General features: G+C 49.1%; 1 protein-coding gene across 4 annotated transcripts in view; it reads right to left on the bottom strand.

The window, feature by feature from the left end:
• TRAK2 (trafficking kinesin protein 2) overlaps positions 1-16,219 on the bottom strand; it is a 376,229-nt gene that overhangs the window by 61,066 nt on the left and 298,944 nt on the right. For all 4 annotated transcript variants that reach the window (XM_085648987.1, XM_085648989.1, XM_085648988.1 and 1 more), the window contains one exon: positions 15,888-16,115. In XM_085648987.1, coding sequence (XP_085505113.1) covers positions 15,888-16,115 — 228 coding nt within the window. The remainder of the gene's footprint in view (positions 1-15,887; positions 16,116-16,219) is intronic.

Here is a 16,219-nt window from a genome sequence, read left to right as displayed (position 1 = left end):
AGGTTGAGGTGGAGCTGGTTTGTCCAAATGTCTCTTCTTTGAAGACCGTGTCAAATGTCCAGTTTTTGGATCCCTGGTAAGTGTCTTTTGCAGAGGATCTGGTGTGAATAGTTCTTGCGACACTGGTTGTTCGGTTGGCGCCGACGGCTTTTTAGGCTTGTCTGTGCCTTGCTTTATTGGGACCTCCGATTTTTTGTTCGTGCAGAGAGAGGCTTCGGCACGGGAGTGTCGGCGCCGAGGGCCTTCTGATGTTTGGTCAGCACCGAGAGGCCGGGTTTCGACACCGAGGGCTTTGGTGCTGAGCTCGGTGTGGAGGTGGAGGCTGATTTTTTCTTCGATGCCGAGGAGTGTTTTTCGGCACCGCTGGTAGGCTGGCTCGAGCCCGAGCTGCCGGAAGGCTTATGAGGCTTCTTTACCGGGCCCGAAGGTGGGGTGTTAGAAGCAGTGTCCTTGGTCTTGCTTAAGCTCGAAGGTGCGACCGAAGCCTTTTTCGGTATCGGCGCGGGTGTGGGAGGGGGTATAGTACTCACGACCCTTTGCGCCGGGGTGATGTCCTCCACATCTGAGTCGTCGGCCTCGGAAGCACTGACGAGGTCGTCGTCGTCATCTTCTTCGATGTTCTGCTGTCCCGGAGCTTCGACGTCGTCCCCGAAGATGTCGCCTGGAGCGGAGGTCGAGGAGTGCGCCATGTTGCGTCTGGCCCTTCGATCTCGAATAGTCTTTTTCGACCTAAAAGACTTGCAGGCAGGACAGTCTCGAGCCTCGTGTTCAGGGGAGAGGCAGAGGTTGCACACCTCATGAAGATCGGTGTGGGGGAATTTGGACCCACATCGAGGGCACTTCTTGAAGGGAGTTCTTTCCATCAGCCGAGACCGGAGCCGGGATAGGCCCGAAGGCCGCCGTCGACGACCGGAATCGAAGAAGTGTCGAAGAGAAGGTGATTAAGATGATTTATGATCTGAAGAGTCTCGATGAGCGAGGATTTTGCGTCGATCGTTGAACTGGAAAAGTTTGGAACCGGAGCGCGAAGTATTACATCCGAGCCCGATGGCGGAAAAAAACTATCTGAGGATGGAGCCGAAGCCCATGCGCAATACGAACCAAAGGAGGAGTCACCGACCTCGTGACTTCCAAGGACTTTCCAACAGGGAAAAACAAACTGCAAACATCCGGGCCCAACACCAGATGGCGATCTATGCACAGTGTATAATCTGCAGCTCATATGCCTCGAACATCTTTTTTGGATCTGAAGTTTTTCGGTGTTTGTTCGCATCTGAGGCCTTATGGTCTTTCGGTGCAGAAGAGCTCGATGCCGAGGCCTTTTTGGATGTAACGGGAGTAGGGTGTGTTCTCGATTCCGGTAGACGGTTTCTCTTGGGTACCGATATGCGGCTTGCTCGGTCCCGAGCTGCCAGAAGGTTTCTCCTTTGTCTTCGGAGCCGGGCCTGGAGGCGGGGCTTCTGAAGTTTTCCCTCGGTCTCTACTAAGGCCTTCAGGCGAAGTTTTGACCGGAGCTGCCTTCTTTTCTAAGAGGGCTGGGGTAGGGGAATTTGTACTCTGGCAAGAGGCAAAGGTTGGAGACCTTGTGGTGGTCACTGTGTGGAAATTTAGCTCCACACAGGGGGCATTTTTAAATAGAGTCCTTTCCATTAGCCGAAGGCCCGAATGGCGCAGATAGGCCTAGTGGCCCACGTCGACGACCTGAATCGAGGAGTTTGGGGTTAGCCTGTCGAAGGCACGCGATCAAAACAATACCGTCGAGTAGTGAGGGTTTGCGCGTCGAACAGGTTTGGAAACACTGTTCCGAACCAGAGCGCTGAAAGCCACATCCGAACCCGATGGCGGAAACAAACAATCTAAAGATGGAGTCGATGCCCATGTGCACTATCGTCCAAAGGGAGGAGTTGCCTATCCTGTGACTACAAAGACTTCTTCCAAGACAACAACAAACTGCAATCATCTGAACCCAACACCAAATGGCGATTTATGCAAAAGTATGTATTCTGCAGCTCATATGCCTCGAACCTAGAATTACCCCCGGCATGTATGTATACCAACATCGGCCACCAAGGTGGCGTGTTTCGGCAAACTGATCAGGCTTACCTTGGACAGGTTAGTTTATCTAGGATGGGCTCCACAAGTGGAAGCTCTCTACAGGAGTCTTGGAGGATTAATTGTCTCTGGGTAGAGATGTTCTACTTCTTTTTAAATTCTTTGTTAGTAAGTAAATCTTGTAGGTTATATATCAAGGACATCTGTGTTACAGAAGTCTTCCTTTTGCAGGGTTAAAACTTAGTAATTGTTATCCACTATTCATATTTTGATTGACTGTTTCAGGCCCTCCAGTGTATATAGCTTTCTTCAGGACCCAGGTCTCATGTTTATTGCATGTGTAACCACTACATATCGTTGAAGTTATATATGTGTAGCAATATCGAAGAAGGGCATGTATTTGAACCAAGAAATACCGGCCAGTAATGCGGACTGATTCTTTGGTAAACTCCTGAATAGAAAACAACAATTGAGAGACTGCCTGACCACAATTGCGAATTGCGCAAAATCTCTTTTTGGTCTGGAGGAACAATATCTAATACCATTCAAGACAGTAAGTGGCAACGTACCTATTGTTTTCAAAGAGCACAGAACCTAGCCCAAAATGCACTAGTGTACAAGTAGCAAATTATTCTTTATCAAGAGATATTTCAAATATTTGGATTTTCCTGGATAATTACACAGCAACACCTCACAATATTAAAAAGAATGGTAATTTGAAGAGTGTTACATGAAAAATACTTGTGATCTCTCAGTAATAACCTATTGACATTCTTTAGGATTTGTAGGAAACACCTGGCAGTACTCACATGAGAATGGACCAAAAGGAAAGAAAGGTCAATTACTGAACCTATGAGTGCTATTTTACTATAGCTGCAGAGGATATAGGCTGCACACAAAAATAGGAATTATAAACTTGCACAATTATTAAAATGGAAAATTGTGCTTCGTTCTAAATAAGGAATATGCTACTTACCAGTATGCATCTGTTCTTGGCATGTAGAGCTGCAGAGTTGTACACTTAGCATAGATCGCCATCTGGTGTTGGGCCCGGATGTTTGCAGTTTGTTTTTCTTCTTGGACAGTCTTTGGAAGTCACGAGTTCGGTGACTCCTCCTTCGGTCCGTACTGCGCATGGGCTTCGGCTCCATCCTCAGATTGTTTTTCGCCAACAGGGAAATGATGGAGCGTAGTAATAACAGTGAGAAACCCATGTGTTGTATCTAAATAAGATGTACTGGAACGGATACAGGTAGCCGGGGAGGCGGGTGGGCGTGTACAACTCTGCAGCTCTACATGCCAAGAACAGATGCATACTGGTAAGTAGCATATTCCGTTCGAGGCATATGAGCTGCAGATTGTACACTTAGCATAGATTATATAGCAGTACCCAACCTTAGCGGCGACCACCGGTATCCGTTGCAGCTGTTTGAAAAAGTGTCTTTAGTACAGCCTGGCCCACCCTAGCTTGCTGCTTGGAATGCACATCTACACAGTAGTGTTTTGTGAAGGTGTGCGGTGTAGACCATGTGGCTGCTTTGCAGATGTCATCTAAGGGTATGTTCCCTAGAAAAGCCATAGAAGCCCCTAACTTTCTTGTAGAGTGGGCTTTAGGAGGAACAGATAATGTTCTCTTTGCCTTCTGATAGCAAATTTGTATGCATTTTACAATCCACCTAGCTATCCCTGATTTAGAAATGGGGTTGCCTTTATGTGGTGGAGAGAAGGAAACGAACAATTGTTTAGTCTTCCTGAAGGGTTGCGTTCTTTGTATGTAGTATAGCAACGCCCTTTTCACATCAAGTGTGTGTAAGGCCCTTTCTGCAACAGATTGGGGTTGCGAAAAGAAGACAGGTAATTCCACTGATTGATTGAGGTGGAAGGGGGAAATGACTTTGGGCAGAAACTTCGGATTTGTGCGAAGTATGACCTTGCTGTGATGCATTTGTATGTAGGGTTCCTGTATGGTGAACGCTTGTATTTCACCAACCCTTCTAAGGGAAGTGATAGCTACAAGGAAAGCTGTTTTCCAGGTGAGAAACTGTAGCTCACATTTGTGCATTGGTTCGAAGGGCGGACCCATTAGTCGTGTAAGAACTAAATTTAGATTCCACACAGGGGAAGGTGGTGCCCTGGGAGGAATTACGCGTTTAAGGCCTTCCATGAAGGCTTTAATAGCGGGCACTCTGAAGAGTGATAAATGCTGTCTGTTTTGTAGATAAGCAGCGATCGCTGCTAGGTGTAGGCGTATGGATGAATATGCCAGGTTACACCTGTGAAGATGGAGCAGATAGCATATGATGTGCTGTATGGATGCATCTAGAGGGTTGATTGTATTGTTACGGCAGTAAATTACAAATCTTTTCCACTTTGCGGCATAGCATGCTCTAGTGGTAGGACGTCTGGCTTCCATGATGATGTTTATGCAATCAGGGGGAAGGTTAAGGTATCCGAATTCTAGGATTTCAGGAGCCAGATCGCCAGGTTGAGCTGAGCTGGGTCCGGGTGCCTGATTTCTCCATGGTTCTGGGTTAGGAGGCATGGGGATAGATGCAGTTTTTGATGTGGTACCACTGACAGTTGTAGTAGCGTGGTGTACCACGGCTGCCTGGCCCACGTCGGAGCTACCAGAATGAGTGTGAGGGAGTGCTGTTGTAGCTTCCTGACCACTAATGGAATTAGTGGGAGAGGTGGAAAGGCGTATGCAAATCTGCCTGACCAGTTCATCCATATCGCATTGCCCTTGGACAATGGGTGTGGGTATGTGGCGGCGAAGCTTGGGCATTTTTTGTTTTCGTGGGTGGCGAAGAGGTCTATCTGAGGATGCCCCCACTGTTGGAAGAATGGGTGAAGAACTTGTGGATGCAGTTCCCATTCGTGTAGTTGTTGCGTTTGTCTGCTGAGCAGATCTGCCATGGTGTTTTGTACGCCTGGAACGTGCTGTGCCAGGAGAAAGATGTTTTGGGGAATTGCCCATCTCCATATGCTCTGGGCTAAGCGGGAGAGCTGGGGAGAGTGTGTCCCCCCCTGTTTTTGGATATAATACATTGCAGTCATATTGTCTGTGCGAATGAGGACTGCTTTGCCCGCAATCTGTTTTTGGAAAGATTTTAGGGCTAGAAAGATCGCCAAGAGCTCCAGATGGTTGATGTGGAGCGATTTTTGCTGTGGCGTCCATAGACCTTGCATGGTGAGGTGTAGAAGGTGCGCTCCCCAGCCGGAGAGCGATGCGTCCGCTGTTAGAGTCACCTGAGGAACCGGGTCCAGGAACGGTCGCCCTTTGGAAAGGTTTGTGGTGTTCCACCACTGCAGAGAGTGATGTGTGCGGCCGTCCACCAACACCAGATCCGTCAGCTGACCCTGGGCCTGGTTCCACTGTTGTGCTAGGCACTCTTGAAGTGGACGCATGTGGAGTCTTGCATGGGGCACTATGAAAATGCAAGACGCCATCATTCCTATGAGCTTCATAAACACTCTTGCTGGAAGAGAGTGTTGAGGAAGGAATGTTTTGCGTAAGGCTTGAATGCTTGTGATTCTGGCTGAGTTTGGATAGGCAATACCCTTGGAGGTGTCTATAGTAGCCCCGAGATATTGCTTTGTGTGAGATGGTATGAGGTGGGACTTTTGGTAGTTCACCGTGAAGCCTAGCTGGTGGAGCAGTTGGATGGTGCTGTTTGTATGCTGCACACATTGGTCGTAGGACGCGGCTTTTATCAGCCAGTCGTCTAGGTAAGGGAAGACGTGAATATGTTGACGTCTGAGGTGTGCTGCTACTACTGCTAGGCATTTGGTAAACACCCGTGGTGCGGTGGTGACCCCGAAGGGGAGAACCGTGAATTGGTAATGTTGCCCGTCCACCACGAACCTGAGGTATTTCCTGTGAGAGGGGTGTATTGGAATGTGAAAGTATGCGTCTTTCAGATCCAAGGTTGTGAGAAAGTCTCCCTGGCAGAGGAGTGGGAGGACTTGCTGTAGGGTGACCATGTGAAAATGGTCTGAATGTATGTAGGCATTTAGAGGCCGGAGGTCGAGAATGGGTCTGAGGGTCCCGTCTTTCTTTGGTATTAAGAAATATAGGGAGTAGACCCCTAGATTTTGTTGATTGACGGGGACCTGCTCTATAGCGTGTTTTTGGAGGAGTGAAAGTACCTCTTGTTTGAGCAGTGTGGAATGTTCTTGAGACATTGGACGGTGCCTTGGTGGGATATTGGGTGGGGTAGATGTTAGTTCGAGACAGTACCCTGACCGAATGATTTGGGTCACCCATTTGTCCGATGTTATGGACTCCCATGTGTGGATAAAGTTTTGCAGTCTGCCCCCGACCGGAGTGGGATGGTCTGGGGGGAGCGGAGGGGAGTCATTGTGCGGGTGGGGTGGCAGAACGGGTGTTGTTGGTTTTGCCCCTGCCCTTATTGTTGTTGCCTCTGTAACCGCCCCTTTGGTTGCCCTTTGAAAAGGTATTTTGAGGAGGGGACTTGTAGGAGGTAGAGGCGTTATCGGTGGAGGAGCCTCTGCCTGTGCCACGAAAGGACGAGCGTCGAAAGGAACGTTTAGAGGCTTGTGTTTGGAGTGCCCCCATAGACTTTGCTGTGTCTGTGTCCTTTTTCATCTTTTCCAACGCTTCGTCTACCTTTGGCCCAAAGAGAGTTTGCTGGTCAAAGGGGTGGTTGAGTATGGATGCCTGGACTTCAGGCTTGAACCCTGAGATCCTGAGCCAGGCATGGCGACGAAGCAGGACACTTGTATTTATGGCTCTAGAAGCAGTGTCGGCTGCATCAAGGGCACATTTAATGGAGGTGTTTGTAATTAGTTTACCCTCCTGTATCAGGTCATGAGCCTTGCGCTTGTGTTTTTCTGGAAGGTGCTGCATAAGAGCCTCTAGTTCGTCATAGTGTGCTCTGTCATATCGCGCAAGCAGTGCTTGTGTGTTTGCAATGCGCCACATGTTTGCAGCTTGGGAGGCGGTGCGTTTACCAGACGCGTCCAGAAGTTTAGATTCCTTGTCTGGCGGTGGGGCTTCTCCTGAGGATTGGGAGTTAGCCCGCTTTCTAGCTGTGGAGACAACTAGGGAATCTAGGGGAGCAGGGCCCTTAATATATGCAGGGTCTGTGGGTGCCGCTTTGTACTTCTTCTCTATTCTAGGGTTCAGTACTCTGGCCCTGGCAGGGTCTTTGAACACCTCTGTAGCGTGCTTGGTGACGCCCTTAAGCATGGGTAAGATAGAAGTAGATTTGTCTTGTATGTCAAATGTGTCCAGTAGGAAGTCTTCTTCCACTGGTTCACTGTGCATGTCCACCCCATGATAGTGTGCTGCTCTCTGCACTAAATGATGAAACCCTAAGGAGTCCTCTGGAGGAGACGGCCTGGATGGGTATAGGTCGTCCTGAGGTATATCTGGTATATCAGGGTTATTGTAATCCTCCCATGGGTCTGGGGTCCCTGGTGGAGTGGGATCCACTGGGGCGTCCGCCGGGTAATTGTCCGGGTCCCCGTCATCCGGATCTGGGGATGGGGCCGGATCGTAGTGAGGTGGAGGTGGCGGAGACCTGGGAGGGGGAGGGGGTGGAGGTGGTGGAGGAGGTAGGGGAGGCGGTAGTGGGAAGGGCACTCTGAGGGGTGAAGTAGCAGAGTCCTTCCTTTTGGGTGGTGGAGGAGGAGCCGGAGTATCAAGGCGTCTTTTCTTGATAATTAAAGTCAATAGTCCAGTCTTTGGATCTTTGGACAGAGTCTTTTGTAGAGGGTCTGGTGTAAACAGAGCCAGTGGCGTCGAATCGTCCGTCGGCACCGGTGATTTCGGAGCCGAGGGCTTCGATGGTTTGTGTGCGCCATGCTTTTTTGGGGCCTCCTGTTTTTTCGGCGTCGAAGGAGTTTTCGGCGTCGGAGCGTCGGTGCCGACAGATTTATGTTTGTGTTTGGTCGGCACCGAGAGTCCAGGCTTCGGCACCGGTGGCTTCGGAGTCGAGCTGCATATTGCTTTCTTCGGTGCCGGATGCTGTTTTTCGGCACCGGGCGTCAGCTGGCTCGATCCCGAGCTGCCGTGAGACTTTGGATGCTTCGACACCGAGCCCGAAGGTGGGGTGATCGAAGCTTTGGTCTTGGTTTTGCCCAGGCCGGCAGGCGAGGGAGTAACCTGAGTCTCTTTGGTTTTGGGCGCGGGGGTGGGAGGGGGCACAGTACTCACGGCCCGCTGCGCCGGTGTGATGTCCTCCACGTCGGAGTCGTCGGCCTCGGAAGCGCTGACGACGTCTTCTTCCTGCTCGGTGTGTGTTTGCCCCGAAGCTTCGGCGCCGTCTCCGAAGATGTCCGGTGGAGCTGCAGACGATGAGTGCGCCATGGTGCGTCGAGCTTTTCGATCCCGGATGGTTTTCTTCGATCGAAAAGACTTACAGGCGGGGCAGTCTCTGGCCTCGTGTTCTGGAGAGAGGCAAAGATTACACACCTGATGGAGGTCGGTGTAGGGAAATTTAGACCCACATTTTGGGCACTTTTTGAACGGAGTCCTTTCCATCGGCCGGGACCGGAGTCGAGGAGGGCCCGAAGGCCGGTGCCGATGTACGGGATGGAGAAAAGTGCCGCTTCGAGAGATGAAGATGATGATGAAGAAACTCGAAGATACGAGGATTTTCCGTCGAGGCTGGAACCGTAGAAGTTCGAAGCCGGAGCACGAAGTATCACATCCGAGCCCGATGGCGGAAAAAAACAATCTGAGGATGGAGCCGAAGCCCATGCGCAGTACGGACCGAAGGAGGAGTCACCGAACTCGTGACTTCCAAAGACTGTCCAAGAAGAAAAACAAACTGCAAACATCCGGGCCCAACACCAGATGGCGATCTATGCTAAGTGTACAATCTGCAGCTCATATGCCTCGAACATAAAATACCTGACTAGTGACAAATACAAATCTGTGTTAAAGACAAATAATAACAGGTATGATAAAGAGATAATACAATGGAAGCAGCTACCACTTTAAAAGAAAATACACATCTTAAAAGTATATGTTTTATAAAACGTAGGCATTGGCTAGAGAACTTCCAGCTAAGAAGCTACGAAGAAAACAAAATCAGCATCAATGCCCTGTGCGTTCTAGACATTTTCAACAATAAAAAGACCAAACAATTGTAAAATCCTAATATGTCAAAACTCTAAAGATTTTGTGAGTAAGTGCCTTATCCTAGCACACAGGATATGTGAATCCACAGCATAATGTGTCAGAGAATGAACATTTCAGGTACTGCATATGTACGTACCAGAACAAATGACTACAAACATATTCAAACACAATTCCGTTAGAGAACTTATGTGCTGAGCTTCATGCAGACAGTTGAACCGAACTCTATATTTTGAATTTGCAATCTAGGTACAAAGTAAAATAAATGGCCATTAATAGCTAATATTTTAGTGCACTGTGACTATGAACTATAGCGTGCACATGTTTATAAGGAATATGCTACTTACCAGTATGCATCTGTTCTTGGCATGTAGAGCTGCAGAGCCACACACTGAGGATAAGATCGCCATCTGGTGTTGGGCTCGGATGATTGCAGGTTGTTGTTGTCTTCGGAGAAGCCTTTGGTCACGAGGTTGGTGACTCCTCCCCTGGACAACAGTGCGCATGGGCATCCACTCCATCGGCAGATTGTTTTTCGCCATGTTGGGAAAAGATGGAGTATATAGAAAAGAAAGAAAGGATGTCCATGTGTAATGTCTAAGTAAGACGGATGCTGGAACAGATACAGGTCCCGGGGAGGCGGGCGGGCGTGTGTGACTCTGCAGCTCTACATGCCAAGAACAGATGCATACTGGTAAGTAGCATATTCCGTTCGAGGCATATGAGCTGCAGATCACACACTGAGGATAGATTATACAGCAGTGCTCCCCTTAGCGGTGGTCGCCTGTATCCGTTGCAGCAGTTTGAAATAAAGTTTTTAGGACAGCCTGGCCCACGGAGGCCTGTTGTTTGGCCTGCACGTCAACACAATAGTGTTTAGTGAAGGTATGCGTGGTAGACCATGTGGCTGCCTTGCAAATGTCTTCTAAGGGAATATTGCCTAAGAAGGCCATAGAAGCCCCTATTTTACGCGTGGAGTGCGCCCTAGGGGGAACTGTGAGTGTACGTTTAGCCTTGAGGTAGCATATTTGGATGCATTTAACTATCCACCTGGCTATTCCTGATTTGGAGATCGGGTTGCCTTTGTGTGGTGGCGCGAAAGCAACAAAGAGTTGTTTTGTCTTTCGAAAAGGTTTTGTTCTGTCGATGTAATAAAGCAAGGCTCTTTTAACATCTAAGGTATGTAGGGCCCTTTCAGCTACCGAGTCTGGATTTGGGAAAAAGACCGGTAGTTCTACTCATTGGTTAAGGTGGAAAGGGGAAATCACTTTTGGAAGAAATTTAGGGTTTGTCCTAAGAACCACTTTGTTACGGTGTAGTTGTAAGAAAGGTTCTTCAAGTGTAAGGGCTTGTATTTCACTTACTCTGCGCAGGGAAGTGATTGCGATAAGGAAAGCTACCTTCCATGTTAGGAACTGTAATTCACATTTGTGCATAGGTTCAAATGGGGGACCCATAAGTCTTGTTAGAACAACATTGAGATTCCACACTGGGGAAGGTGGTAATCTTGGGGGAAGAATTCTTTTCAGACCTTCCATAAACGCTTTGATGGCTGGTACCTTAAAGAGGGACAGGTGTTGCCTATTTTGCAAGTAGGCTGCCAAGGCTGCTAGGTGTAATCGTATAGAGGAATACGCTAGATTGCATCTTTGCAAGTGTAGTAAATAGCAAATGATGTTTTGGATGGAAGCATCCAATGGATGTATGTCATTATTAGCGCAGTAGATGGCAAATCGTTTCCATTTAGCGGCATAACACGCTCTAGTAGTAGGTCGTCTGGCTTCCTTTATGATATTCATACAGTCTGGAGGGAGATTGAGGTAACCGAACTCTAGGACCTCAGGAGCCAGATCGCTAGGTTCAGTGTTTGAGGATCTGGGTGTCTGATTTCTCCATGGTTCTGGGTTAATAGATCCGGGGAGAGGCGTAGCTTTTGATGTGGAACTAAAGATAGTTCCAGAAGTGTGGTGAACCACGGTTGACGTGCCCAAGTGGGAGCCACTAGTATTAGTGTTAGTGACTGTTGTTTCAGTTTGCGTACCACAAATGGAACTAGTGGGAGAGGCGGAAAGGCGTACGCAAATCTGCCTGACCAGTTCATCCATAGGGCATTGCCCTTCGACTGTGGGTGTGGAAACCTGGCGGCGAAGGTTGGGCATTTTGTGTTTTCGGCGGTGGCGAACAGGTCTATGTCTGGTTGTCCCCACTTTTGGAAGAAGGGGAGTAGAACTTTGGGGTGTAGTTCCCATTCGTGGATCTGTTGTGTGTGGCGACTTAGGAGGTCGGCCACTTGATTGTGGATCCCTGGGAGATGTTCTGCTAACAGGTAGATGTTTTGGGGAATTGCCCATCTCCAGATTTGCTGTGCCAGTTGGGACAGTTGGAGAGAGTGTGTCCCTCCCTGTTTCTGTATATAATACATTGTCGTCATGTTGTCTGTGCGTATGAGGACAGTTTTGTTCTTTAGGTGAATTTGAAAGGATTTTAGTGCTAGGAACACTGCTAAGAGTTCCAGGTGGTTGATGTGGAGCAGTTTTTGTTGGCTGGTCCATCTGCCCTGAGTGGTATGGTGGAGGAGGTGGGCTCCCCACCCCGTGAGAGATGCGTCTGTAGTTAGCACAACTTGTGGAAGAGGCTCTAAGAACGGTCTCCCTTTGGACAGGTTGATGGTGTTCCACCATTTCAGTGATCGAAGTGAGCGACTGTCCACCAACACCAGATCGGTAAGTTGTCCGTGAGCTTGGTTCCACTGTTGTGCTAAGCATTCTTGTAAGGGACGCATTTGAAGTCGTGCGTGTGGGACTATGGAGATGCACGACGCCATCATGCCTAGGAGCTGCATGAACACTCTTGCTGGAAGAGATGGATGAGTTTGAAATTGAGAGATGAGATTTTGTATACTGGCTATCCTGGCTGTGCTGGGATAGGCAATGGCTTTGGATGTATCTATGGTTGCTCCTAGATACTGATGTAAGTGGGAAGGTTGTAGGTGGGATTTGGGGTAGTTGATAGTGAATCCCAAATCGTGGAGAGTTTGAATCGTGCGATGAGTGTGGAGAACGCATTTTTGGTATGTATTGGCTTTTATGAGCCAATCGTCCAGATAGGGGAAGACATGGATCTGTTGTCTTCTGAGATGCGCTGCCACGACTGCTAGGCACTTGGTGAACACTCTGGGTGCTGTTGTTACTCCGAATGGGAGAACTGTAAATTGATAGTGTTGCCCATCTACCACAAATCGTAGATATTTTCTGTGAGCGGGATGCATAGGGATGTGAAAGTATGCGTCCTTGAGGTCCAATGTGGCGAGGAAGTCTCCCTGTTGTAAAAGTGGGAGGACTTGTTGGAGAGTGGTCATGTGAAAATGATCCGAATGTATATACTGGTTTAGTAGTCTGAGATCCAGTATGGGCCTTAGTGTTTTGTCCTTTTTGGGAATGAGGAAGTATAGAGAATATACCCCTTTTCCCTGATGTTGAAGGGGAACTGGTTCTATCGCATGTTTTTGTAACAGGGATTGAACTTCTTGTTTGAGGAGAGAGAGATGATGCGAGGACATTGGACGTTGTTTGGGCGGTATGTTTGGGGGGGATTGTATGAGTTCGAGGCAGTAGCCAGACTGGATAATTTGTCTTACCCACCTGTCTGTGGTGATGGAAGTCCAGACAGGCAGGAATTGTTGGAGTCGTCCCCCGACCGGAGTGGAATGGTCTGGGGGGAGTGGTGGCAAGTCACTGTTTGGTGGCTGGTGAGGTGCGGGTGTTGTTGTTATTGCCCCGTCCTCGACCTTTGTTATTGTTTCCCCTATAACCTCCCCGGAAGTAACCTCTGTTAGGGGATGTTTGTCCAGAATTTTTAAAGGTGGACGTGGTCTCAGTTGATGTGTTTTTGGAGCCTCCTCTATAAAAGGAGCGACGAAAGGAACCCCGGTTCTGGTGAGACTGCAGTGCTCCCATAGACTTGGCAGTTTCATTATCCTTTTTCATTTTTTCTAATGCAGTATCCACTGCAGGGCCAAATAGCTGCTCTTGGTTGAAAGGTTGAGCTAGAATTGCGGTTTGAACCTCCGGTTTAAAACCGGAAATACGGAGCCAGGCATGTCGTCTGAGTAAGACGCCAGTATTGACCGCTCTAGAAGCAGTGTCTGCTGCATCTAAGGCGCATTTAATGGAGGCATTAGATATTAATTTGCCTTCTTGGATGAGGTCAGAGGCCTGGGACTTAAAAGGTTCAGGCAGATGCTGCATAAGGTCCTCAAGTTGGTCATAATGCGCTCTATCATACCTGGCTAACAGGGCCTGGGTATTCGCAATACGCCAATGGTTAGCCGCCTGCGCGGCGACCCGTTTGCCCGAGGCTTCTAAAAGCTTAGACTCCTTGTCTGGGGGAGGCGTTTCTCCAGTTGTCTGAGAGTTAGCGCGCTTCCTGGCATTTGATACGACTAGGGAGTCTAAAGGGAGCTGGGCCTTAATGTATGCAGGGTCTTGCGGGGCTGGTCGGTACTTTTTTTCGATGCGTGGGTTGAGCACCCTAGCTCGAACAGGGTCCTTAAAGACTTCAGTAGCATGCTTTATAACCCCTTTGATCATGGGCAGTATGTGGACAGTCTTTTGTGACTGCTCAAAGGTATCAAGGAGGAAGTCCTCTTCAATGGCGTCTGTGTGCATTGTAACGCCGTGGAATGTTGCTGCCCTATTTATAAGTTGGCCGTACCCTAGGTGGTCATCAGGAGGGGAGGGCTTGGAAGGGTAGGTAGTGGGGTCAGGCATGTCAGGTATAGGATAAGACCAGTCATCCATGGGTGCTGGGTCTGGGAACGTAAAAGGGTCGTTTGGGTCAGCAGGATCATCAAATAAATCAGGGTCCGCCCCTCCCCCTAAGTCATCATTATCATCCTGTGGAGGAGGTGAATGATAGGGAGATGGTAAAGGTAAAGGTAAAGGTAAAGGAGAAGCAGGAGGAGGAGGGGGGGACGGGTTAGGAGGTAAAACAGGAGAGGAAGGACGAAGTGGTGAAGTAGCACAGTCCTTTTTCCGTATGGGAGCTGGGGGAGGTGTAGTGTCCAGCTTCCGCTTTTTATATGGGATGGCAGTCACATGTCCCGTTTTAGGATTGATGTAGATCCGCTTCTGAGTAGGATCTGGTCGAAAAAGATCATCTGGCTCCGAAGGTGGTGTCTGTGACGTCCGCTTCGGGTCTTTATGAGCTTGTTTCGGCGGGGACGCAGTTTTCGGCTCCGATGATTTTTTCGGGTCCGATGGATTTTTCGGTGTCGACTGATTTTTCGGTGCCGACTGATTTTTCGGTGCCGACTGATTTTTCGGTGCCGACTGATTTTTCGGTGCCGACTGATTTTTCGGTGCCGACTGATTTTTCGGTGCCGACTGATTTTTCGGTGCCGACTGATTTTTCGGTGCCGACTGATTTTTCGGTGCCGACTGATTTTTCGGTGCCGACTGATTTTTCGGTGCCGACTGAGGTTTCGGTGCCGACTGAGGTTTCGGTGCCGACTGAGGTTTCGGTGCCGACTGAGGTTTCGGTGCCGACTGAGGTTTCGGTGCCGACTGAGGTTTCGGTGCCGATTGAGGTTTCGGTGCCGATTGAGGTTTCGGTGCCGAATGAGTTTTCGGTGCCGATGGACTTTCAGGCATCGATGTTGAAGAACGTTTCGGTGCCGGTGGAGACTTCGGTGCCGAGGAACGTTTCTGTGCCGAAGGAGATTTCGGTCTTGGAGCCTGTTTCGGTGCCAACAATGGGTGTTTGGGTGCCGAGGGTGTTAAAGGCACAATTAGGTGAGGTTTGCTCGAGCCCGAGCCACCCACAGGCTTAGATGTCTTCGGAGCCGGGCCCGAGGGCGGGGCTTCTGAAGAGGATTTCCGGCCGCGACTGGGCCCAACTGGCGGAGTCTTGACCACTGCTTTTTTGGATGGGGCAGGGGCAGGGGGGGTGGTACTCACACGCTGCCCTGGAGTGATGAGGTCATCGGAATCGTCGGCTTCGGACACGATCTCGAGATCTTCGGTGTCGTCTTCGGGAACATCTTGAGCAAAGATGTCCTCCGGTTCTGGAGCTGGTTTGGCCATAATATGGCGTCGAGCTCTTCGGTCCCGGAGGGTCTTCTTCGAACGGAAAGCGGAACAAGCTGGACAGGTGGACTCGTTGTGTTCCGGCGACAGGCAGAGGTTGCAAACCTCGTGGTGGTCACTGTGGGGGAACTTCGCTCCACACTGGGGGCATTTTTTGAAGGGTGTCCTGTCCATCAGCCGCTTCCGGAACCGGTCCGAGTTGATGTCGACGTCGATGGAATACAGATCAAAGAGTTAAATCGATTGCTGGAAGTTTTCTGCTGGAGCGGAAAAAAGTTCATCCGAACCCAATGGCGGAAAAAAACAATCTGCCGATGGAGTGGATGCCCATGCGCACTGTTGTCCAGGGGAGGAGTCACCAACCTCGTGACCAAAGGCTTCTCCGAAGACAACAACAACCTGCAATCATCCGAGCCCAACACCAGATGGCGATCTTATCCTCAGTGTGTGATCTGCAGCTCATATGCCTCGAACATTATGATACCTCAGAATTCTGTATCCAAAAGGTATCCAAGGATAACTCCGGCTTTCCAGCAATCCTGCGGCTTGGAAGCAGAAGGTATCTTCAAACAGTTAGCCTGGTCATCCCCACCAACAACCCACCTTAAAGTATAAAAGATAAGTGATAAAGTCGTTCCTACTTTGATTGCACTTCCTCGTTCTTGGTTGTTGCTTGTTCCTTTAAATTGCAATGAATAATCCCATTTCCTTTCTCAGATGGTTTAAGACCCGACTCGAAAGGCTTTGCTGTCATAACACAAGAGCGATTGGATCCTGGGATTGGTAGAGGAGGAGGGTATGAGGCAGAGCGACAGCGTGTAGTATCGTTTGCTACCTTGACAGTGTCAAAGACCCGTTTATGCTGGCCCCTGGAAAAGAAAAAAAACAAAAAGAGAACAAGATTATTTAAGTAAAATACCAGAATACGTTAACCTTAAATGATTTGTAAAGACTCTTAAGTGAAATATAAAAG

Source organism: Triturus cristatus, chromosome 3_2, assembly GCF_964204655.1.
Source record: "Triturus cristatus chromosome 3_2, aTriCri1.1, whole genome shotgun sequence".
NCBI classification, from domain to species: Eukaryota; Metazoa; Chordata; class Amphibia; order Caudata; family Salamandridae; genus Triturus; species Triturus cristatus.
Note: the sequence above shows the minus strand (reverse complement) of the source record. Positions and strands in the feature narration are given on the sequence as shown.